Source organism: Mercenaria mercenaria, chromosome 11, assembly GCF_021730395.1.
Source record: "Mercenaria mercenaria strain notata chromosome 11, MADL_Memer_1, whole genome shotgun sequence".
NCBI classification, from domain to species: Eukaryota; Metazoa; Mollusca; class Bivalvia; order Venerida; family Veneridae; genus Mercenaria; species Mercenaria mercenaria.
This window is the reverse complement of record NC_069371.1, coordinates 36,748,706-36,772,791: the sequence shown is the minus strand read 5'-3', so window position 1 is coordinate 36,772,791 and position 24,086 is coordinate 36,748,706. Positions and strand designations below refer to the sequence as shown.

The 24,086-nt window shown below is 33.9% G+C and overlaps 1 protein-coding gene across 1 annotated transcript in view; it reads right to left on the bottom strand.

Annotated features, from left to right (window-relative positions):
• Nucleotides 1-525: 525 nt before the first annotated feature.
• LOC123532221 (uncharacterized) overlaps nt 526-24,086 on the bottom strand; it is a 139,759-nt gene continuing 116,198 nt past the window's right edge. The window contains exons 2-7 of the mRNA XM_053517156.1: nt 15,850-15,931; nt 8,878-9,016; nt 6,682-6,773; nt 2,889-3,039; nt 1,973-2,052; nt 526-603 (exon numbers count right to left, since the gene is read on the bottom strand). Coding sequence (XP_053373131.1) covers nt 1,986-2,052; nt 2,889-3,039; nt 6,682-6,773; nt 8,878-9,016; nt 15,850-15,931 — 531 coding nt within the window. The 3' untranslated portion in view covers nt 526-603; nt 1,973-1,985. The remainder of the gene's footprint in view (nt 604-1,972; nt 2,053-2,888; nt 3,040-6,681; nt 6,774-8,877; nt 9,017-15,849; nt 15,932-24,086) is intronic.

The window sequence follows — 24,086 nt, the reverse complement described above, 5'->3', positions numbered from 1 at the left end:
TTGTGAATGTGGTTTTTAAAACTTTAATATCCTATTTATATATAATACAGAACGACATATTTCCATAATTATCAGTGCAAAGACTATGGCTAGGTCAATAAAGGGTAGAAATTGTTCATTCGTTAATATTTTAATAATCGTATTCAAAAAATATCAATGCATCTCTAAACTAGTGACATGGGTAAAGGAAATTGCGGGCATATGTAGTAGTTTCATTTTATCGTGAATGCATTCTTTTTACCTTTTTCCTCATTATGCCCATTACGGAAATCAAAAAAAAAAACGACCCCAGCCCCCACTTATATTTCATGATTGGTCATTCTGATTACTTTATACTACTATCTCCTAGAATGTGCCATATTCGGTAGAATGTTGATTTGAACGTTTTTTGTAAAACGCAGTATTCGTGCTTGTATCTGATTATATCTTGGAATAGTTACTCTTGATTTGTAGGTGAATCCTTGTACTCGTAAACAATGGAATGCGTAGTTCTCAAGAAACATATTCATAACAACAGAACAAATATTAAGATGCTAGATTTATTTCAAAATGTCCATATTTCAGAATAAAAAGTCGGGGTGTCCACTGATCTTCGCATTCAACCTGCAATACAAATATATATCTTGTGTCTAAATACCTAACATATCAATAAAATATAAACTTGTATCCCTGCTGATCTATTTCTATTTTGAATTGAATTACTTCCCTTTATACACATTATCTCTATGATTTCACTGTATGATCGTCTTCCAGTTTTGTTGCACGCATTCAGTTCATATTATGGTCTGCAGGACCGTAAGACAATTACAGCTGGCATGACTCCGACATGACCCCTAATACATGTCTGATATTAACTTTTTATGCTCAGAAGAAGGGTAATTGGAACTATCATGGCGTTAAAATAGCTTTGCCAAATTGACTTTTTGTTTCGAGATCCAGTTAACTTTCAAAGGGAAAATATATAGCTTCTTTTTGTCCCAATCACTTAGGGACATGATAACAGAAAATTGAGTATATATATTTAACCAGTTCTAATGTGTAGTGCAGTTCGGACGGATATATAAAGCAACACTGAAACCAATTTTATTGCGTTGGTGTATTTGTTGTGGAATATGCACTTTCAGTTTTGCGTACTGACGTGGTGATTTGTTCGTATACATATATATTTGATTTTTTGAAATTATAGCGTGACATATTTCTGGCAAAGTTTCTGATTATATCGTTTCGTCTTTGAGATCCGTAACAGCATAAAAAATCTCTAAAATTGATTTTCAGCCAGGCGTTACCATGCATAAAATTACATTTAAACACGTACAGTTTACTAGTAAGTTATGGTCATGCGTTACTTTATAATTAGATATACTAGTACAGCAAAATAACTTTAGATGTATTTAAAATGTATTTCCTGTTTTATATATTTGCCTTTTGTAACCGATCATTGCAAGTTTAAATTAGAACAAAAAAGAAACAGAACACGGGGATGTCCTTTCTACGTGTTGTACGTCGTCTGTGTATATTTGTATAGACAGTGTCTGTACATCGTCTACATATCCATGCATACATGACTGTTTGGTTTTGTTTGTGGAAATGGGGCATTCATGCCCAAGTGGTTAAGGTTCGAGCCTCACTTAGGGCACAGAATTCTTCCCTAGGGATCTTTTCCCTCGTTTTAAAGACCTTTAATGTCTTTGTTAAAAATTTGGCTGACACAATTTGTATGAACATAAAATATATCAATTTCTTGTTTACTTCTACCTTCGATAATTGTTTTCTATATATTTGTAAAAGGTTTAATTATCTAATAACCTAGAAGAAACATTTACTGAATCCATTGTTTTATTGATTACCTCTCCTCATGGGTTCATGTGCAGTATTGAAAATGCTGCTTTTCCAACCATCATCAATTATGCATAACGTTTGTTTTGAATACAATATTTACAGGCTAATAAAACTTTAGTATATAAGCACTTACTCAATCTCTTTGCTTAGGCACACGAAGTAGTACCATTGCCTTGCGGTACAACACTGAAATGATGAACAAGCTCCTGGAACCTAGGAAATAAAACGCATAGGATCAATAAAATGTACGAGGAATAAGAAAAAGGTCTTGAGGAAAGGTACCTAATTTTATGTTGTTTTTCTTTTTAGAATATGAGCTGGCTTAGGTCTTAGACCTTGTTCTGATTTTCTTAAGGTATGCAGGTGAATTCATAGCTCACTGCCAGTTTACTGTTTGTAAATCTGACTATAGATAAATCATTGTTTCATAAATGGTATAACAGAAGGATACGTTCCATTTTTCTACATGAAGGACCACTTTTGGACCATTCGACAAGACATGTGCTTGCATTTACACTGCATTTTCTATAAATTCGACAATATTTGAGATATTTTAGTTTCCTCTTTATTTCGTGAAATAAAATCTGCATGTCGCGAAATAAACACTGAACTGAAAATTAATTAGCATATTTCTAACACTGTGGCATGTTATATAACGTGATAACAACTAGTAAAGATCATGAAATGAATAAGACGCAAAAAGTATCAATCTACAGTAAAATTGACATCATGTACATATTACTTGACAAAAGGTCTCTCAAGAACATACATTTCAAGAGAATATAAGAACCGATATTAAGAATGTTCGTCTTGAATTGTTTCTAAATATGCACATTGAACTTCAGGCTAAATGCTTGTAAAAGTTCGTCTTGATTGTTGTTACTATATGTGAAACCAGATAAATCTCTCCCGACGTGTGACAAATACATAATGGTGTAAAACGTTCAGTTTATATGGGAAAATGTATGTTAGTGTTAAGCAAATAAAATTTAGACATATATACAATCACATGATTAGAAAATAAGCAAAACAAGTAAAGCGGAACTAACCCATGACATATGAGAGCTACAGAATGATCCAGGAGGCCGGTCAGGTATGAGTGTCCATATTCTTCACATTGCTGTTCGGTAGGATCGCTTCCTAGTTTATCAACCATACACTGGAGGTCATGTCTAAATATGTCCACATTAACTATGCTCACTGAAATTTGAACATTATATTCCTGTTAATTATTCTAGTGCAATCATCACTGACGTTTAATGACCAAAAAATATCACTGTCTTTTGCAACATCGGTGCTTCTATCATTTTTGTTTTGTTGTGAGTTTCAGCCATTTTTCAAAATTGTATTTCGTTTCTGTAACGGCGGGCAGTTAACATAACTAGTATTTCTGGATTCTGTACCAGAACAAACCAGTTCTCTTTCAGTAACTGCCAACTTCTCAACATGAATAAGAGATGGAGGACGAATAATTTCAACGCATTGTCTTTTATCAAATCGTCACTAGGAACATACGCCTCGCCCGAGGATAGAACTCACGAACCAACAGATCGTGAAGTGATTGCGTAAGAACATTGGTTATATATTATTATAGTGTTAAAAATTGAGAATATTAGGTTACTGTCTGATAAATTTGAATTTATTAGGCGAATGGAAGAAAATATATTAGGCGAGGCTCTGCGAGGCTCTACCGAGCATTATATTTTTTCGTAGACGAGCCTTATAAATTTAAATTATTTCAGACAGTAATCTAATACACTATCTATCCTACCTGCACAGAAAATTGGGGAAAAGTCGTTGGAAAGAGCAACAGCATGCTGACTTGACGTCATATATGGCGTTTGCAAGTGCAATTCAATTTGTTGATAAAAATGAAGAAAATACAATAACTATTTTGTTTCTGAATAAAATCTTTTTATATTACCACTTATTTTCTTAGTTAATTTATACATAATTTATTTTAGGTCGATTGTGAAGGAAGTTCTACAACTTATATTAATCACTCTCGACACCTCATTCTTGATGGAATCCATCGCCACGAGGGTATGTATGAGGAGGCCAGGTTCCCTTTTAATGCTGAGCGCCAAGCAAGGGAGCTACTGGTATCATTTTTCACGTCTTTGGTATGACGCGGCCGGGGATCGAACCGACGACCTCACGCACTTGAAGCGGACGCTCTACCACTAGGTTATCGAGTGGTATTTATTTAGTAAGAACATTTGTAATACAATAATAACAGTTTCAGTGAAAAATTCTGAAAAAAAAATGTTTTCAAAATAATTTCCGGTCGAAGTGCTGCAAAAGTGTAAAAAGCGATAACTTTTTTGTTTCAGGATAAAAACCTTTGCTTTGACCACTCATGTTCTAAGTTCAGACATTTCCAATACAATGGTGATGGTTTCAATGCAAAATTTTGATTTAGTATGTGAATTCAAAAGTTCCAGCCAAAGTGATATCTTGACACTGACTAGATAAAACAAAGTTTATTAGGCAGGCCGATTTTGTGCTATATCTTCTATGAGGGTAGGTTAAATGTACTTTATTGTAAAAAAATACAAGTGGAGTAAATCAATTCAACTGAAATCCTTTTTCGTACAGATAAACAGTTTAACATTGAAATTTTTAAGAAGACAATGAAGTCTACATTTCAAAATGTTAAACTGAGGATGTTTTATTTGTTTATTCTTTTTCTGTAGATTTTTACCCAAATTTTGTTCAGAAAAGAGATTACTGATAACACCTTTTAAGGACACACTAAGTAGTAAGCTTGTCGTTACTAGGCCTGTGTTTTGAATTCATAACAACTTCCTCTATCAGATGCCAACAGATTTAACTTAAAATGTCAGATATAACACCTGTATTTGGCGAATTTACTTGATATATAGTAATATTAGACATGCCTTAATAACACCTTTCCAGTAAGAACGGCCAGGCTATAAATTTAGTCATCGAATTTCTCCTATCATCAGCTTAGCATTGAATCTGAATAATGCGGTCATCCAAGGCTTTAGAGGGAAAGTTTTAACTTCAGTTATATAAGTTATTGTCACCTGGTAAATATAATGGGGTTTGACTGGCTTGGTCTAGACTCCGTTTTATTTGTAAATAAACATGAATAAAGTCTGAACTGTAAACCAATTAAAATATCGATTTGTAGAATGAAGTAGTCAGGTTTGTGGGTAGAAAAAGAATGTTCAGCCCTTGCTGAAGCATATAAAGTCATTCAATCCCCTTATTTATAAAGGAAATTGTATAAAAAGCTGTTTCTTTGAAGGGTGATCTATAAATGAATGTCACAGTTTTGTTATAAATTAGCCCATCCTAATTATATTGCTGAGACAGACTCTCAGATTTACTAGAGCGTGTAGAAATATTGACGACTTCGATGTGCGTAATAGATATATCACAAATAACCGCCTTCAGCAGCGCTACCACTTAAATAAAATGCAAAAACGTTTAACGTAATTTAGATTTAGTTTGATAATTTACAGAGATAAGCCAATACCCGACTTCTTTTAGACTTCGAAAGACTCCCGGTCGTAGCATTTTTTCACTTGAATTTGGTAAAATAATAAAACGTTTCATTTAACTTTTAGTGTACCGGTGGTAAGTGATTTTGCCTTTGCGACCAGTGCAGACCAAGATCATTATCTGCACTACTCGCTATTCAGTCAATAATTTTTCAGTGAATACCCTTAGAATAAGAAGTGTTACTACCAAAGTTGAACGATGGACCAGTCCATTTTTTGAAATTTAGCTGGTAAAGGTTAAGGAGATTTAGTCCGATAACTTATTTAATGTTCAGCCCTTTTACACTTGGGCACTAAGTTTTCCCCTTTGACTTTGTTAGGTTGATGCCTTCACAACAGGGATTACTTAAAACCCATATCAGATGAAACGTTTAAATATTTGTCTTTCGGGCTGTTTTGTCGGGCTCTTATATCCCTACAACGTATGTCTGGTGTTGTTCTGGCTTCTGCCAGTCATTTTGTATATTGTATATATAGTTCTTTATTTAAGCCTTTTAAATTTCTTTACACGAGTATTTTGCACGTTTTCTTTTTTGTGTGTCTTTTGTTAGGGATTCGCCTGAAAGAGATAACTTATATTTACACAGCCCTGTCACTTAAAATGTGGGTGAAAAGTGAGACAGAGTGCGCATAATTAACGGTTATAACTTCAAAGTGGTGTGTTAGCCCCTGACAGTTCCAAGGCGGTACCTCACTGTGTTCCTTACTTTTTGTTGTCTAACCGTTATATTTTACATATAAATGTTTTTGGTAGAAATCACCCATACAAGCAATGCTATAGGCTTTCGTTTTGGGAAGGCTGCGTTCTTGGAAGGTGGCTATATCTATTAGATATGTAGTCGTGTTTCTTAGCAATTTTCTTCATTGTTTACTACATATACATGCAAACACATGGACATGTTGAGAACACATAGAAGCATACAAATACGGTTCCAAACATAAATAGATGTAAAACAAAAGCATTTTCATTGTTTTACATGTATAACACATTAGACGTTACTTAATCCGGTGTTCGCAATACACGCAAAAGTAGACGGAACATTTTTATTAGTGTTGCATGCTTTGTACAGATGTCATTTTATTCCAAATCCTTGCGGACGTAAAAAATTTGCCACTAAGGTACGCAGTTTTTTCTCAATTATATGCTTTGACTGAATCTTAAATAGCGTCAGATTCGAAAAAGAAATTCAAAATACAAAATGTATGACAATGTCTATTTAACTTGTGTTCCGCTGAACCTTGGAAAAGATTACACATGCATCACATTTAAGTATTATTTAATAGGACTAATTTATAAAAGGTATGTACGTACATAAGGTATCTAAAACAAATCGCTTAACTGGGGCTGCTGTAGTAGTAGTTGGGTCTGGAACGATGTGGAAGCGTTGAACAAGAGCCTGGAACCTAGATAAAAATATAAAGGTTAGAATCAAAGTAAGGAGATCAGTAAAATGTCAGAAAAAGTAACTTGTAACATTTTTATAAATTAAAATTCTTAAACCTAATCTTCAAATTCAAATTCATCCTTTATTGCATAATAAGGCCTACGGCCCATACACAAGAGAAATACAGAACATATAACATCTAATTACATGTGTGAAGCAAAGGTCATTTACATTTACATAATAATATTATAAGGTACTTGTCAATTATGTATTATACAGTAAACACATGTCAGTATAGTTTTGTACCTGTTACCAAATACATGTTCAAGTAAAGTCTGAAACTAGCCGACTTCTTTCTTTAAAAGCATAATATTTATATACATTGCTAGGTTTCTAATAATTTCATCACTTTCTGTTGACATTAGATCATAAATTTTTTGTTTTTGCAGCATTGTTAACAAAGTGGTATGGAATGTATAATGACCGAATATTTTAATATAAAGGACATATAAGTACAAAATTAAATTCGTCTTCAATAACAGCTTCACAATATGGACAGTCACGATGATCTCTATCTAAACCAGTATGTCTACCTTTTTCAATCATGAGATTATGTGAAGAACTTCGAAAATTTGCCATACAGGATCGAAATTTTGCTATATCTACAACAGTAACATACTTCTCAACATTGTACATAGGTTTAAAATGTATATAGTGACAAAGTTTACTACTTTCATTGCATCTAGTCCTCCAGTTTTGAACATATTGGTCTTTCAACCTTTGTTCAAATTGAAACAGAAAATAGCGTGGGTTAGCGACTTCTTGGCGTTCCCAAATATATCCAAATCCGTTAGTATATAGATATTGTTTTACATCTGTAACTCAATTTATATAACCTAAATTATCATAACATAAAAACATTTCATAGCACAACGCATATACCTGTATTGATTCGACACATAGCATATGTTTTAGTCCCCATAGTTCTGAACCATATAGTAACACAGCCGCAAATTTTGTATCAAATATTTTAAAGAACGTTTTATAAGGTAAACATTGCAAATTTTGTAGAGAATTAAAAATATATATCAGAACTTTTTTCGCTTTAACCGACATAGTTTCAGCCATTTTGTACAAAGACAGTCTGTTAGAAAAATATATGCCAACGTAGGTAAAACCATTCACAGTATCTTACACGTTGTTACCAAAGAACCAGCGGTCTCTCCTCGCTAATCGTCCACCTCGCTTAAAAACCAGTACTTTTGTTTTAGAAAAATTTACTGTAAGTTTACTTGAATTACAAAAAGTTTCTAAAATATTTAATTGCTTTTGTAATCTTGAAATACTATCCAGGTGCATCTTTAAATTCAACCTCATTCTATTGTAAATAATATATACACAATGTACCTTGATCGAAAAAAATATTCATCAATCTTATATAATGATTATATACTGATATGAGAATATATTATAAAATGTGCATAGGTAATATTCGTCATGGTTTAATTTTCGCTAATTTATGTGCTAGATGAGCGACAAAAAAATCGTATTGTTTGACAATATTATAAGGCGCAAATCTGTATATTTTAGGAGCAAGACAAGTTATTTAGTTTTTTATGTAGTAAAGAGAATTGCCAAATAGACAAAATGTTGATTTGATTTTGTCTTGTTTGTCTCAATATTTGACAACAGACCAGACTCTAATGGTAAAATATGAGTTGTTTTTCATAGTGTGGTTGTAATATCAGTGTTAAAATTACTCTCTCATAGATCGGGTGACTTTCCACCAAGTAGGGCAGAGAGTATATATAAATTGTTAACTTGAATAAGAAAATGTTAGTTATTTGTAAACAAAAACGGCAAGGGGTTGATTTTTTCCGTTATTTCAAAAGCGTCGAAAAAGTTTACTCCCTGCTTCACAAAACTTTCGTTATATTTAAGATTATCTAGTAAAATGCAAAAATATCGCGAGTTAATAAATTTGTACGACTTGTCATTTTACAGTACCCCATATTATGTATTTGGCGAGAAAAAAGTCTCATAAAAGGTTTCTGCATAGACACAGGTACCGAAGCTGCAAATGTTGTAAGTATTCTAGAATTAAATACTTTTAAGATACTTACGAATGACATAACAACTGTGCACTATGGAACAACAGTCCAGTCGCGATCCTGTGAACAGCGTCTTCACAAGCTTCTTCGGTTTCGTTGCTTCCTGCTATATCAACTATCAGCTGAAGGTCTTGTCTAATTCTTCTATGATCTATTTGAAAAGAAAATAACAGTTGAATCTCAATATCTCGAACTCGCTTATATCAAAATTCCAACTATTTCGAAGACAGTTTCAAGTCGCTTCCCAAAACCGCGCACACAAAATACCATTTTAAGTCGAATTTTGGTTATATCGATTTAAAACGCTCGGTCCCTTTATATTCGAGACATCGAGATAGTCTTGTTTTACTTTCTCAGTCTGATAGCATTTCCACTGTATATAAACAAAACTGTACCCAACCGGATGTTGCGAGCTGATTTTGATGGCGACGGCGGTAAATCCACACACTGGTCGTAAATTATTGTGATTTACATGATAACTACTTCAGAATAGTAAGAAATCCTTTTTTAAACATGAACCGAGGATAAAATTGTTCATTTCTCACTATCTTTTGTAACCCCACTCGGCATGTATGTCATGAAATCTTGGTAAAGTGAAAAGTCATGTCTGTGTGGAAACCTATTTTTTCGTCTGAAATATGTTACAGAGGGAATATAGTTTAGTCCAAATTTCAATAAATGTGAGAGGTACAGGCATTTTGTTAGTATTTGGTCCCATATACATTTTTAGTATAATTTAGGTATGCTGAATTCAAAAATATATGTTGGCCATCTGACAAATGATTTTTTATAGGTCAAAATGGCGGAAAACAAAATGGCCGCCAAATTATGATATTTCTAATAGAAATGGGTAATATTATTACAATTATCCAGAAATATGTGGGTTTCTTTGTTAGTATTTGGTCCCATATACCTTTTTAGTATAATTTGGGTATGCTGAATTCAAAAATTTATATTGGCTAGCTGACAAATGATCTTTTATAGGTTAAAACGGCGGAAAACAAAATGGCCGCCAAATTATGATATTTCTAATAGAAATGGGTAATATTATTACAATTATCCAGAAATATGTGGGTTTCTTTATCTAAGTGATGTGTAACATAGTAACAAATGAAAGAAACAACACTCTTGTTCAAAAATAAATACTTTTTAATCCAAATGTGTGCTCTGTTCAGAGAAAAAAAAGCTTAAAAAACTTTTAACTTGATTATTTTTATATTATTCAACTCAAATTGGTTATATTTGCAAAGCTATTTTTGATACAGTACACTAATTTTTTTTATGTTTTGAATCAGTTTACAGTTTAACTGTTTATCATATAATTATTTCAAAATCATATAGATTGAAATATTTGAACCTTAAGGTATGCGTTCACAGTCCCATTTCATATGTTAATTTACTGCCTCGAGTTCGTACAGCTGGTAATGCTTTTATCGCATTAACATATATCTGTGCATAAAAGCCCAGTCTTTTTACATCTACATCTGAGAGTCCTACATCCAGATGTACACTTGCAAGCAATGAACTCCATACAAGCTTGAGGAATCGGATCACAGGTAAGAAGAACTGGCTTAAGTTGCTTGGTTCCATACCAGAGCTTGATAATGAGCTCTTTTAATGTGAAATGAGTAAGCATCACTGGTTGGGGGCATGTGTTCAGGACTTGTAGACCTGCCAAACATAACATTTCGAGCACTGTCAGTACAGTATCTTGGCCATACATCTTGCAAATAAAGTATTCACAGTTTTTCATTACTTCATCAGACAATTGTCCATATCCGAGACCTTCTATCAGTTTTGCATGACCTTAAATGCAGATCTTTTAGAGATTCCACAGAAATACGATGTTTTGTCACAGCCAGTGAGTGCATGGAAGGAAAGTAAATTTCTACGTAACTCTTCAGTTATTGATAATTTATCTAACACTGTGTTGACTTGAATGTATTTTCGTTTTTTGCTGTTCCATCCATCATCCATACTGTTGTATTTATTTCCTGCAGATGGCACAGTAAGAGCAAAAATACATCAGTGTCTCTGGCAGAAACAACAACAGTGTTGAAACTTGATCGTTTACTGCAGTGAACAGCATGAAGAATAATTCTTGTGTTAGCTTCCTCATGTTTAGCCTTTAATTCATCCAAATTTAGGTCACTGACATTGCTTTCAACAATGTCTTCTTCCTGAAAGCCACCACCAACAACCAATGTCTTTTCAGTAGGGGCTTGCATGATCAGCTCCTCTGATAAAAATCTAGCCAGGTCAACTTTATTTGCAGGAAGTGCTAATAAATTACTCCAGACTTTTGGTAACGGTACATCCCTACTTTCAATTACTCTCCTAACTGGTTGATATGTCCTTGTGCGTTGTTTCCTGGTGTTTGATTTTATTGAGTGATGCCTATATCGGTCAAACACTACATCTATTCTTTCATACTTTGTTCCTTTGTTTAAAACTGCAGCAACAAATAAATCAGCATACAGACAAAATGTTGTTTCTCCTTCTATTTTCAGACTTTGTACTAAAGCTTGGCCATCGACAATATATGCAGACTTTCCTTGTATGTTTATTCGGTCACTCAACTCAATATCCTTGACAAGCTCATCCAGCAATATGGATTGTTTGCCCGTTTTGAGAGTTCCATTGGTTTCGGAAATGGAAACTGGAACTGGCAACAGTTCATGTTTTAGTATTTCTTCCATATTAACATCTTTGCCTGCCTTATATGCTGTCACTAAACGATGTAGTGTATTTCGATCTGCTCTTAATATTTTGCCCTTTTCAACTGTTGACTTCGATGCTTTATCACTGATGTACAAAGAAGCAAATGTAGATGGATTATTCTTTTTGATTGTATCACGTAGCTGAACTTTTGATACATTATAACTGTTTTCAAACTGTAGTCTCTCTCTTACAAAACAATCAAGTTTTTCCTGGCCAAATTGCAGGGCAGACAGTAGAGACTTTTCTATGGTATCAGTTACTATGTCTTTAGTTGCTACATTCAGCAAACTTTCACCTTGCAGATGTGGATCAGCCACATTATATCTTTGTAATACATTTAGAACTGCTTCTTCAGCTTGCTGGTCCACAGCTTGCCTGCTCTTTAATATTTCCTTATGCACAAGTATGTCTTCGTCATTGACTTTTTACATACACTTGGTAAGAAGGCTTATATGAGACCTCGGGTTGTACGATAAAGACCATCTAGTCAAAGCTGTAGGGGTTCTTGATATACCAATTATTCCTCCACCTTTCTTCCCAGTTGAATTCAGCCATTCTTGACTTTGATCAGGATCCACCTGATTGAATTTTGAGTTTGACCTCTTAACAACAAAGTTGCCATTTCTGAACTCTTGCAACACTTCTTGAGGAAGCTGATGTGCATCTGCCAGATAGACAGTTCCCCAACGTGCATAATTCGTATGATCATACCTATGAAATAAAGGGAACATGCACCGAAACGCATATAGGTATAGATCCCAAAGACCATCCCTTACAGCTCGCGTGTACATCAGAAGCACTGAAACCATTTCTAGGTATGCCCACCAAAACTGGTAGTTAGGATTTTGATCATTCTTAACAAAATCGTCAAGGTGGCTTCTGGAGTTGTCATTTTGCAATTCAGCTACAAGATTTTCTACGCTCCCAGAATACTTCACTTCCATTAATTTCCCATGCAAGTTAATGTCTCTTTCTTCAATGTAAGTCAGTAATTGTGGAAGAAACAATGTCCAGAGAGCCTGTGTTGTTATCTTGTGAGCCCTCATTCCTCTGTTGTAGTGCTTTTCTGCCAAGATCTGATATGCGGCTATAGGACCCAGAATATTGGATTCAACCCATATTTCATGTAAACCTGACCCTTTCATATGGTCACCTATTACTTTCAGATAGTTCATTGATATATGCAAACCACCCATTCTAGGTATTAATGAAAGAATTAAGAATTAATGTAGATTAATTAACAGGTAAAGCATTCCAGAGTGTTTAGATAAGGACTTTACAATAACATGATCAGACTCAGATTATTATTGTAACAGAGACCTGGATTGTTTATATTAATTAAGTTCACATTAGCCATAATCTTAATCCCTGTCACACTTAATTTTCACCAATTATTATGAAGCTTAGGTATTAAAAAGTTTATTGTTCAATAAAATCTTACAAGGATTACATAATTTTATACATGTTATTCTTTTCTCTATTAAAGACAATGTTATGTTAATTTTTAAAAGTTTTAATTTCTCAATTATTTTTGTCTTAAATGATTTTTCTAAAAAATGCATTTCATCAAAAGTATTATTTTCTTTTTGACAAAATTCCAGCAGAAGCTTTTAATCTTTTATACTTATTCTCATTTTTTTTTTCCTATTCTATGAATGACGTTGAATATTTCTAAAAAATTAAAATGTCTTCAAATTCCCCTTTTTGAGCCCCTGAAGTACAAATTTTTAACTTGTAAAATAGTTTACTGATAAATATTAACTCAATTATACTAAAATATGAAACAATATTTTCAAACATATCTAAAGATAAACATTTGTATCATAAAATAATATCAATGGAAATAAAAATTGTAAAAACAGTGGTCATTTTTGCCCCTATTTTTAACCCTTTCAGAGGCATTTGCCAGATGGCCAACATATATTTTTGGATTCAGCATACCCAAAATATGTTAAAAAAGTATGTTGGACCAAATACTAACAAAATGCTCGTAACTTCTTAAATAAGCATATATCTGCAAAATCGGACTAGACTACTGGCTGCAAACAAACTGTTTTTTGAGAATACTGAGACCGAACACAGATATAGAAAAACTTGTATCTTCGTTAAAATTGCGAACATGGTCAAAATGTTAGGCTAGGTGTTGCACAATGACTGTATGACTTATTGAAACGATCCTGTCTGCTTTCTTGCGAGCACAGATATTCGTTCTGTATGACTTACTGGGAGTTTTCATCGCGATTTTGTATCAATTATTGCTGATTCTGTATGCCTTATTGCTGTGTTCTATCGCGATTATGTATTAACTTCTACAAAAGAACAAATGGTTGGTTAAAACATCTGGAAAAATGTTTAAAAGAATTAATACAATATACATTGTATGCGGTTCTGAAAAATAAAAGGTCAAATTGAGTGACAGACAGACAGAATCAGAGAGAGAGAGAGAGAGAGAGAGAGAGAGATCCTTACATTTTATGATGTGAAAGATAAATCATAATCATATCTCTATAGATATTTGTTTTTCTAATTTGTATTAAAATATGTTATAAGCGCCAAACATCCCATAGACAGGCTCAAATTATTATATATTTCTTCTTTCGGTTTTATTGCCAATACAGAACTGATTTGTTCAAAATATATATAAGTGAATAAACAATATAAAGCATCAGTCATACTTTCTGTATGCAGTATATTTGGTTCCTACTTTAAATACATGTAATATTTATTTCCAATATTCGATTGACATTCTGTCAGGTCAGGGGTGTAGGTACAACCACTGATTATAACGTACCATGTTACGTGTAAGCCATACACTTTGATTAGTTGTTTAAAGTACTTTTTGGCCGAGGAAAACGCTAAAACACGACAAAATCAGAATTTCAGCTCACAAGAATTGATACAAATTTCTCATAATCAACCAGTATATCTCGCAATAATTGATACAAACTCCTCACAAGAAAGATACAGATGATTACTTTTGTTTGCGCAGTACACCTGTCTAAAGGTTTGTACAATATCTTCGTGAATTATTGCAATTCAAATGCGAATTATATGATAAATGCGAGATTATACATCATCTTGTGAATTTGAATTTGGTTAATATTTCTCCTTTTTATATTCCAGTACAAGCAAAATCCTCGTTTTTTCTCTGCCGGTCGTGATCTTTGGTGATAATACCGTTTTCGCACGAATATTATGACGTGTGGCAGCAAATAAGACACCCGAAAGACTAAACATCTTTGCTGGATATGACTATATCATTTAATTGATGTTTATTCCGAAGAAACTTCTTAAAATCTACCTTTTCTGTGCAATATTTAAAGGTCGAGAAATATGAGCGGAAATATTGAGCGGTATTAGGAGCGCAATATTATTCCGCAAAAGAACGAGTGCATATTTCTCGAAGCAACTCTACAAATTTGTATACTATTTAGTGGAAACCTCCCATAAAATTATCCAACTATCTTCTGAGTTAAAACCCCACCGGAATCACTAATTTGTTTAATTTTTCTCACCACACTATTTTGTTGTATGTTGTACTCATAAAAAACTTTATTTATAGGAAATTGATAAGGATATTGATCATATGATAAGGGCCAGGGACGAAAACGCTGATCATGGTCAATTTGAAGTATAAACCTAATATTGAACTTTCGTTCGTTTTACTTAAACAAATTGGATATAGCATATATCTGTTGTTTTAATATTGTCTCAGTTACCTAATTTCAGAATTTGGTGTTTTTATAGTAATCTGGTTAGGTGTTAGTTTTATTCTGGCGAAATATTTCGGTAAAATATACTCAAGTCCGACACAAACAATAAATATTTTGTGGATGAAGAGGCGAGTTTTAATTGTTGTTTACTATATCACGATATGCGGCACCTGTAATATTCATTTTGTCTCTTTACATTTAATATTGAACAGAAAATAGTCAATAAACATATAACGTGTACTGTCTTAATTTGCTAATTTTTCGAAAATAAAAATGAAATTTATGACGGATAAGGCCATATCTGGAATTTGTTTTGTTGTGTTAGGTTTAAAGTCACACCAACACAATTATATTCATAAGAAAACTTTCCAGCTTTGATGATGGAGGAAGACCTAAGTGCCCCTCAGTGCATTAAACACATTACTGGCGGGCACCATAGTGAACAACCGACCATGTGAAAGCCAGCTGGATGGCTTTCTCACATGAAGAATTCAGCCCCACAAGTGACGCTTGAACCCACATCGGTGATCTTTAATGTAAAACCACTTACCAATACCATCCATTAAGAATCTCTTCTCTGGAGCGGCATATGCCAACGCCGGCAGTATAAGAAATATGACGGCTATTCTCATCTGAAAAATCACCACCATTTACAGAAATATAAGTTATTTTATGTTCAGCAAATAAATTGTTTTATTAAGTAAATTTATCATAGGTTTGACGTCGTGGAAGTGAAATGAAGCTGTAACAAAAATTTGGTATAACACCATTGTAAAATTATTTAAGGTACTTCCGCCATCTTGAATATAGAGTGACTTCATTTGCGGTGTGAAAATACAGTGAACCAAAGCTTTCTATTGCAGCTGTTTCATAGCACAAAAACAGCTCAGTTTGCAAAACCTGAACTAAAAGTAGCTTTTTAAAAAGTAATACTGATATTTTGAAATAAACAAAGCAGATATTTTACCTGTATTTTTCCAAGTTTTTGGTTACATTTATAAATCCTTTCCAAAGTCTATTAAAAATTCATGAATGGCAAAAGTTAGTTCAAAGTTTCTATTAATGCATAGGAGAGTTATCTTACTGAATAGGACTAAACTTATTACAAAATCTGTTTTCAAATCTGACCACTTCATGTATTAAAACGAAAATACATTTGTACATGTTGCTATTTTCAGCTTACATAAAAGTAGTTCAATGTGCGGACAAGGTTTTTTCTATGTATGGTGTACCAAACTGCCTAAAATTGTAAGACAAGGCTCAGACTTAATGTGAACAAGATTTGACAACGATCCAAAATTCGTTTCAAGGATTGTGCAAGTTTAAGAAAGGTTTAAGTTATAATACTGGAATTTATGAAATTACGCGCTGCTTATCTGACGATATATTTGGTGGAAACGTAACTTTCTCACACATACGTAATTGTATATTTATCAATTATATGAACAATCAGATATTTGATTTATCACGATATATGCAAATAGTTTTAGACTATCTTGAAACATTGGGCCACAGTATTTCCGCATACTGGTCCGGGACAAGTTAGATGTGTATAGTGATTCCTTATTAGGTGTAAACTAACCAAATTTGATTTATCGATGTTTTATATACAATATGAGAATTTATGCAGGATGTTTTTTTTAAAAACACAGTGAGAATAAATCGCAGAAAAAGTGTACACCCAAATATGTTAGGAGGTCATACAATTTGTATACAATTTAAGATAACTACGAAACAAACAAAATGCAGTCGGTTGAACTTTTCGCGCGAAAACCTGATGATTAAAATCAGAAATATCTCAAAAGTAACTTTTTTTGTATCTTGGTTCTGTTCTTCGTTAAAGAATGATATTTTTTCACACTTTCGTAGATTTAAACTGATAATAAATGCGTATTGCAATTCCGGAATAGTAATGGACACTGACTTTACAATACTGCGTTGTTGACAGCGGAAGCAGCGGTCCAGTACTAAGACATGTCTACGAAACAATGGATAACGAGTTCTTCATCTGAATATTACGAACATTAGGATCAGTGTCCAGTATACACCTGAAAATGATAGAATTGCTATTTGCCGAGTGCACGCTTGTTTTCTATCGTCTTCAATATAAAGTAGACTTTGAAATATTCGTACACATGCATAATCTCATAAAGACTTATTTAATGTATGTTCTCTGAAATGAACAAATAACTGGCTCAACTGAGACACCATACTTAGTAAATTCAGTTTATTCACTACGAGGTTCGAAATGCACGGGAGTCTCGTGATAGTACATGCCTTTAATTTCGCATGGTTGAAGTGTAAACAAATAGTTAAAATTCTTCGTTTTATTTCTCACGAAAAAGATCGACGGTTTTTGATATTGGAATGATTACAGAAGATATATGCATTTAAAGTTGAAAGTTGATTGTTTTTCTACAGGACGTAAAACTGAAACAAGTAAGCACTTTTACTTTTTTCAGCAATTTCCCTCAGGTGAGCTTCGATGTTGTTTACAAAGCGAAATTACTAAATAGTTTTGTGTCATCTTGAAATGCGTTGTTCGACTGAAATGTATAGTTCTCGGAAAAAGTTCTAAAATTGTTTATTTTTTGGGATTTTTGTTTTATTTATAAATTCAACACAATGTGCAATATTTCCAGTATTTGAAAATGATTAAAAAATTGAACTTTATTTTAGAAAAAGTTCCGATCTTTAATTAATATTTTGCCAGCGGATGCTTACAGATTTTAAGTGAAACGGCTTTCTTGTCCAAGAGAGGTGTGTAAAGCGAAACACTATCATTACACATTGCGTTTATTTTTTAAATGTAAAGGATCGGTAACAGATTAAGGTGATCGGACAGTGCAAAACTACACTAATGGATATCTCTTACCATGAATAAGGGTACATATATATGTCACGGTATAGAACTTGAATATTAGAACGGGGAGAAAGTGTGTAGGCGGCCGGGCAGCTCAGTCGGTAGAGCATCGGAACGGTATTCTGAGGCCCCGGGTTCGAGTCCCGGTCTGGCTGCACATTTTCTCCCCGTTTCAGTAAGGAAATCTGAGGTAAAAGAACAAGCATATATTTAATTCCTTGAAATAAACATGGCGGCGAAATATTTTAGAAAAACTGTGCACGTGTTTTGCGCATTAAAATGTTTAACGACATTTTCTTGAAAAGGTAACGCTCGTATGCACTATTTTGGCATTTCTTCATTTGAAAATAAATATTTTATAGCAATTTAGATTGGATGCGATACCAAACTTTTGCACCAAAAATGTTCACTCATTTTCTTCCAAAGCACTGTGGAGATAGGGTTCAGCGTAGCTTTCATGCTCGCAAGTTTACCTACATATATATTATTTCAACTTTTGTCATATAAGTTTTGTGTCCTTGCATTTCGAAAGCTGTTTCGAGGATTCTGATTTTTCACATGAATTTCTAATTTTTAATTTGCGGTGGTACCTTACACGTTGACCTTTTTAAATTTATATAAGTATACAAGACATAAGTCAAGTTAATTAATTTTGTCTGTAATAGATAAAGAAAGTAGAAACATCGATGTTTCAGGCAAAGCAATAACGCGTGATAAAAAGAATATTACGTTTGTGTCAGTCTACACTAAAATAATTTAATTCGTTGAATAAAAATCGGCAAAGCCTCGTAATTCATTATTTTTTTCAACTCGTTTAATCAATATAAAATTCCTACATTTAATACCCTCTATGTCTTTATAAAAAAATAGTCAGAAACGTTTTTCCTGCCGAAAACCCTATTGTTTTCTCTTTCCAAAATGCAATTGGCATGAAGCAGAGAAATTAATTTGATATTTTAACAAAATTTTATAGCCATTTAGAAAAAGAAACAATCGAAAGGTTTGAGATTCTACATAGTGTACGTGTAGAAACTTATAATACTTAGTACAAGAGATTTTAAACTTTCTCTCACACAGACTCTACAAATATATTTATGTTTTAATTGCGCTAACTACACAAGCGATAAATATAACACTGTACCTTTTTATTTCGTAATTCCAGCTGAAAGTGAAATTTAGAGGAAGAATGTCGTTTTCATTCGCCTTATATACGACTTTTTCATTTTTTATTGAGGCCCGAAAGTGAGTGTTGCAATATAAGCGTACGTGAATTTGTAGTTTCTTTTCTACAGACAAGTTTTCAATTCTCCACGAGTTATTTTCGTTCGTATAGTTGTTTTCTAATGCCTGACTGTAAGCATTCGGGCCTGAATTATAACCTTCAGGCAGATGAAATAAAAATTGTTATGTAATATGAAAGTCACGATTTGTGCAATGTTTGCAAGATAAGGTCCTTTATTTGGTTTCAACTCACAGGCAAGAACAAAACGGCCATTTATAAGTTTTACCGTTTCACCTTAGTTATCAGCCAAGATCCATTATACTCACTGCACTGTGTTGCCAAGATAACACCAGTAGACAAACCGAGCTATGAGGCCCAGATCACTCCAGTAGACAAACCGAGTTATGAGGCCCAGACAACTCCAGTAGACAAACCGAGCTATGAGGCCCAGACAACTCCAGTAGACAAACCGAGCTATGAGGCCCAGATCACTCCAGTAGACAAACCGAGCTATGAGGCCCAGACAACTCCAGTAGACAAACCGAGCTATGAGGCCCAGACAACTCCAGTAGACAAACCGAGCTATGAGGCCCAGACAACTCCAGTAGACAAACCGAGCTATGAGGCCCAGACAACTCCAGTAGACAAACCGAGCTATGAGGCCCAGATCACTCCAGTAGACAAACCGAGCTATGAGGCCCAGACAACTCCAGTAGACAAACCGAGCTATGAGGCCCAGATCACTCCAGTAGACAAACCGAGCTATGAGGCCCAGATCACTCCAGTAGACAAACCGAGCTATGAGGCCCAGATCACTCCAGTAGACAAACCGAGCTATGAGGCCCAGACAACTCCAGTAGACAAACCGAGCTATGAGGCCCAGATCACTCCAGTAGACAAACCGAGCTATGAGGCCCAGATCACTCCAGTAGACAAACCGAGCTATGAGGCCCAGATCACTCCAGAATCAGCTTTATACAAAAGATAAAAGGTAAAGGTAGATTTCCCAGAAGCACAGAGCACCTCAAACACAGCCATAGAGCCATGCATCGCAAAGTAGGCCCGCAACAAAAAGAAGCTATAACGGCAAAATATCGTAAATCTTACTGTATGGACACCAACATTCAAAAATCCACAGTAGAGTAATCGCAATGTGAGATCAAGAACCACACCAGAAGTGTCAGAAGATAAATGCAAACAGTGCAAATTGCAGACTCGAATAGATTGCGTCTATTCATGAGCAGTAAAGAAAAATGCAACTCTAACCACGCCCCCTGGCATCGGCTTAAGCCGTACTGAAAGGCCGGGGTAATGGATTGGCCAATGTATTGAGTTTGGGTGTGCATAACAAGTTACAGTTGATAGTCACTCTGGCGTGGTTCCTTCCAAGTACTTTCAACATTAACGGAAGAAGAAGTTATCACTTTACTTGGTTGGGTCTGTACGCTAGGATATTTGATTGATTTTTGAAAAAGTGTGGCGGCAGTAAACGTCTTTTTCCGTATTTTGAATCAGTGTTGGCATTGTTCCTATTCCAACTGGGAGTTAACTTGATGTTCCTTTTTTTTTTTTTTTTTTTTAGTTTTTTTAAGTTTTGCTCATGCCGGGGTTAGGTTAACGTGAAGGGTGTTTCATATTTTATTACCTCTTGGAACAGACTCAAATCAAACCGAGAATGCTATTATTTTCCTTGGCTGCGTTCTATATTCGTATTGATATATTTAAAGAATAGGATCTTACATTGACATGCTGGACTTATTAGATAAGGAGTTTATCAAGCTGTAGTGTAGCTTAGATCAACACGTAAATCAACTTTATGATACAGATTTTGCCAGTGAGTCTTGCTGTGTTACGTTTGCATAAAGGAAATATGTAAACAACTTTATTTATTTATTATTTTATTAATTATTAATTAATTAATTGATTAATTAATTAATTTATTTATTTATTTATTTATTTATTTATTAATTTATTAATTTATTTATTTATTTATTTATTGCAAAAAATAATATCGCGAAAATAAACATAGTTGTTCGTGCTGTTTTGTGCAAAAGATAGCAAAAAACAATCACGGAAGTATGTGTATTTGTTTTGGTAAAATAAATCTTTAGTACAGTACTCAAGTATAGAAGTTGGGTATTATTTATTGACCCCTGACCTCACCCTTCACAAAAAATCTTTTCTCAATGATGAAAACGACACTACTTGAGACAACGCTGGAATTCAAAACAGTTCATCCATCTTGTTCTTTTTCATGGGACTAACAAATTTTGGTTCTTGCTTGCATTTTCTTTAAATGAAGAAAAATATATAAGCCGCGCCATGAGAAAACCAACATAGTGGGTTTGCGACCAGCATGGATCCAGACCAGCCTGCGCAATTATTTGGTAAAACATCATTTTTTTTAAACATCCATGTAAATGTTTTACACACCCTACTCTGAATTCCTCAAGAAGGGTTATTCGATGTCCTGATCTTGCTGGGTTATCAGAGACGGAAATGGTGCAAGAACTTACTGCTCAACATGTCACTTCTGCTGGACGCATCAAAACCAAAGGATTAGACAAAGAAATCTACAACAACACTATTATTCTCATATCTGGCATTCCGTTTCCTCTTTCTTTTATTAACGTTGGCTATCTACGTACAAAAATAACTACTTACATACCTAATTCAATTTAATGTTACAACTAAGTTTGAGCACAACGAAAAGAACTGTAAAGGTGATAAAATTTGCCCAAAAAGCGGACAAAATAGCTATTCTCATAAACATGACACCTGCAGTTGTCTATTGTCATGTGTGAATTGCAGCGAGCCACATTTGGCCAAGTCTCGTGACTGCAAGACATGAAAGATCGAAAAGGAGGTTCTCCATGTCAAATTCATCTAGGGCATTGAATTTCTTGAAGCTAGACAAATCGCCAGTGCTAAATCAATATCTCTTCACTCGTCGACCTATTCTTCAATTGCAAAATCTAACGCAAACAAATCGGCACAGTTTATTGATGCGTACACAAACTGCTTCTGTGCCCGTCCCAGACGTACTTAAAGAAAAACCGAAGGTTGCAGCAAAGCCTGCTCAGACATCACTAGTACAAAATGCAGCTGCTAAACAAACACTGACACTAGTTGTACAAAATATACCCAAGTACGCCGTCGTCAAAACCTAAAGTTATGTCAAATTCCAATCTACATGGGGTGAGTCAAACATCCAAACAAAACCATGGTTTGAAAACGGATGGGTTTTAGGGATATAATGATTCCATACAAACCCATAACCGTTTCCAACTTGATATGAACTGGTTGATGGGGAGGATGATCCTCCGTTCCAGTCTTACTAGCATAAAGGATGTGAAGATCAAGTGGGTCCCACCTACCGAGTCAAGGCAACACTAATCTATTGTTCAAATTTCCAGGCGTCCAATTTCTGTTTACCATTTTAAACGCATATCATTAAATGTCAAGTAAAATTATCCAATGGAAAAATGCCGTGGTCTTAAAGCTAATTATAATGAAGTTCTCATCTTATCAAAATACAATCCCTCGCTTATGTGACTTAGTGAAACATTTTAAATGAAACCGACAAAATATCTTTCAAAAATTACTCAATATAATTATATAACTTCATTAATTTTAATACTGAAAGAGCTTCTGGTGGGACATCTATAATTATTGATAATGCAAATCTTCACAGACAAATTATTCTAAATACAAATATTCAGTCAGTTGCATCAGACGTTACATTGCATCGACAAATTACTTTCTGCTCCATTTAAATACCTCCTAAATAAAAAATGTATCTTGATGATCTTGACTATCTTAAAAAAATAACTACAGCCATGTTTGTATGGTTTATTTTAATGGTCATCACAACCTTTGGGGATGTTCTGACAGCACTACTAGAAGTGAAATTATTGACAATATTTTTGAAAAGAAATGCCTTCTGTTTATTAAAGGATAAAACAAATGCATATCTTCATCCCGCAACAGTTTATCAGCCGAATATTTTTCTTGATTTTGAATGTACATGTACAAGATGACATGCATGACAGTGACCATTTTCCAATTGTTAGTTCAAATACATCTGATCTGCGTTCAGACCAATCTCCATATTTTTAATTTAATAAAGCAATATCAAACGCTATGTAAAAATTATTTAACTTTGGAGAATTTCACAATATTTATGATCCTTTTGATCGTTTTTCTGTTATTTTATTCGATATTGCAGACGAGTCCGTTCCTAAAACTTCAAGAAATGGTAAACATAAAAATAAAGCATGGTAAAATGATGATTGTAAAACCGCTGTTCAAAACGTACAGCGGCCATTAAAAATTCAATATACGGTCGAGAAATAACAATCTACCATCAGTTAAGATTAAGAACTATAAAACAAGCAAAGAAAAAGTCATGGCATTCAAACGTTTCTAAACCTAATTCTAGGTCTCGGTTAAAAAAGCCTTGGATATAATTCGTAAAATAGGTGGAAAAGGAAAATCTTCCTATTTCTCATCTAACAAAATCAAAGCAGTCTGTTTCGTCTACCAAAGAGGATATTGTATATAGTCTTGGTGAAAATATTTTTTGTAAAAACTCTATCAAACTATTATGATCAACGTGTTAAAACATTAACTCGACTAAAGAAAGTAAACCTTTAAATTTTGATTGAAATAATGATGAAGATTATCATAAACATTTTTTTTT